Source organism: Erigeron canadensis, unplaced genomic scaffold (assembly GCF_010389155.1).
Source record: "Erigeron canadensis isolate Cc75 unplaced genomic scaffold, C_canadensis_v1 Conyza_canadensis_unscaffolded:230, whole genome shotgun sequence".
In the NCBI taxonomy this organism is placed as follows: Eukaryota; Viridiplantae; Streptophyta; class Magnoliopsida; order Asterales; family Asteraceae; genus Erigeron; species Erigeron canadensis.
In genome coordinates, this window is record NW_025215637.1 from 20,001 (window position 1) to 22,500 (window position 2,500).

Consider the following 2,500-nt stretch of genomic DNA (forward strand, 5'->3'; position numbering starts at 1 on the left):
GTGAAAAAGAATCTATTGGAATAAACAAAATAGGTAAAAAACCCCCTCGATGGTCATACAAATTAATCAATGAGTTGGAACAACATTTTAAAAAACGACGAAAAGAACAAGGCATAATGCAAGGGCTGGAGCACCAGCTTCGAACAAGAAGATTTAAACGTATAGCTTTTTTAACTCGTTCCAGACGAAGTTTTAAGAAGTCTAATTTCAAGAATTATAATCTTTATAGCAAATTTAATAGAGATTCGGGTTTTATAAGTTATTTAGAAGAACCGGATTTTCGTCGAGCCGTAATAAAAGGATCTATGCGCGTTCAAAGGCGTAAAATGGTTATTTGGGGACCCTCTCAAGGAAATCCCCATTCCCCCCTTTTTTTGGAAAAAATGGAAGATTTTCCTTTTCCTATATCCAACCTAATGAAACTTTTTTGTAATATTAGAGATTGGTTGGGTAAAAAGTCAGAATTCGAAATTTTAGATCAACAGTTCCAAATAAAAAAAAATAATCAGGAAGATGCAATGGAATTCTGGGATAACATTCCATATGCACAAAAAACAAGAAGTGTTATGTTACTAGGTCAATCAATTTTTAGAAGATATATTAAATTACCCTTATTCATAATAGTTAAGAATATTGGCCGTATTTTATTACGGCAATCTCCGGAATGGTATGAAGATTTCCAAGATTGGAATAGAGAAATTTATCTAAAGTGCAGCTATAATGGTCTTCAATTCTCCAAAACGGAATTTCCCAAAAATTGGTTAAGAGAAGGTTTTCAGATCAAAATCCTATATCCTTTTCATTTGAAACCTTGGCACAGATCTAAACTACGACTCTCTGATAGCGATCGAAAGCAAGAGGAGGATTTTGATTCTTGTTTTTTAACAGTTTTGGGAATGGAAACAGAATATCCTTTTGGGCCTCCCCGAAAAACACCTTCCTTTTTTGAACCTATTTTTAAAGATGTAGACTATAAAGTCGAAATCAGAAAATTCAATTTTAGAGTTCGAAGAGTTTTAAAAAAAATAACAAAGAAACAAACAAAAGCTGTTTTATTTGTAAAACAACTACTTTTAAAAGGAACAAAAATTCCATTATTTATACCGGGAGAAATATATGAATCAAGTCAAACTCAAACAGAAAATGATTCTATAATCAGCAAAAAGATAATTCATGAATCACTTAGTCAAAATCGAGCTACATGGACAAATTATTTACAGGCAAAAGAAGAAATGGAACATAGAATTGATAGAAGAAACACAATCAGAAATCAAATAGAAATAATGAAAAAAAATAAAAAGAATAATGGAGAATCACCCCCAAAAATTTGGAAACTATTAAAAAGAAAAAATATTGAATTATTAATTCAATTTTGCATTGAAAAAATATACATTGATATCTTTCTATGTATCATTAATATGCGCAGAACCACTCTATACCTTTTTATGGAATCAACAAAAAAAATTGTTGAGAAACACATTGACAATAATAAAAGAAATCAAGATCAAGAAAGGATTAAGAAAACAAAACAAAATAAAATTGACCTTATTTCGCCTATGACTATAAAAAAGATATTTGATAATCTTAGAAATAGTAAGCGAAAGTCACATATTTTTTTTGATTTATCTTACTTGTCACAAAAATATGTATTTTTTAAATTATCACAAACCCAAGCAATTAACTTCAATAAGGTAAGATCTATTCTTCAATATAATGGACCATCTTTTTTTCTTAAGAATGAAATAAAGGATTTTTTTGGAAAACAAGGAATATTTGATTCCGAAATAAGACATAAGAAACTTCCAAATTATGGAATGAATCCGTGGAAAAACTGGTTAAGAGGTCATTATCAATACGATTTATCTCAGATTACATGGTCTACATTAGTCCCCCAAAAATGGCGAAATGGGATAAATACCTCTCAAAATAATGATTTAAAGAAATGGTATTCCTATGAAAAGGACCCTTTTTTTGATTTCAAAAAAAAACAAAATTTGAAAATCTATTTATTATCAAATAAAGAGGATAATTTTGAAAAAAACTATAGATATGATCTTTTATCATATAAATATATTCATTCTGAAACTAAGAAAAAATCCTGTATTTATAGAACATCATTAGAAAGAAATAAAAAGAAAAAGCAGGAAAATTCCACCAGAAAAATTTTTAACATACTCAAGAATATTCCTATAAAGAATTATCTAGGAAAAAGTGATATTATATATATGGAAAAAAATACGGATAGAAAATATTTGGGGTGGAAATTTAATACAAAAATTCAGGTTGAACCTAATAAGGACCAAATAAAGGATCAATTTCATATTTTTTATCTTCCAATTGATTCAAATTGCGAAATAAATTACAAAAAGGTCTTTTTTTATTGGATGGAAATGTCTTTTGATTGGATGGGAATGAATGAAAAATTCTTAATTTTAAATCACCTCATATCAAATCCGAAAGTTTTTTTCTTTCCAGAGTTTGTGATACTATATCATAAATA

At 28.3% G+C, this 2,500-nt stretch overlaps 1 protein-coding gene across 1 annotated transcript in view; it reads left to right on the forward strand.

Moving 5' to 3' along the window:
- LOC122584343 (protein TIC 214-like) overlaps positions 1-2,500 on the forward strand; it is a 5,279-nt gene that overhangs the window by 1,651 nt on the left and 1,128 nt on the right. The window contains exon 1 of the mRNA XM_043756545.1: positions 1-2,500. This exon is cut by the window's left edge and continues 1,651 nt beyond it; it is cut by the window's right edge and continues 1,128 nt beyond it. Coding sequence (XP_043612480.1) covers positions 1-2,500 — 2,500 coding nt within the window.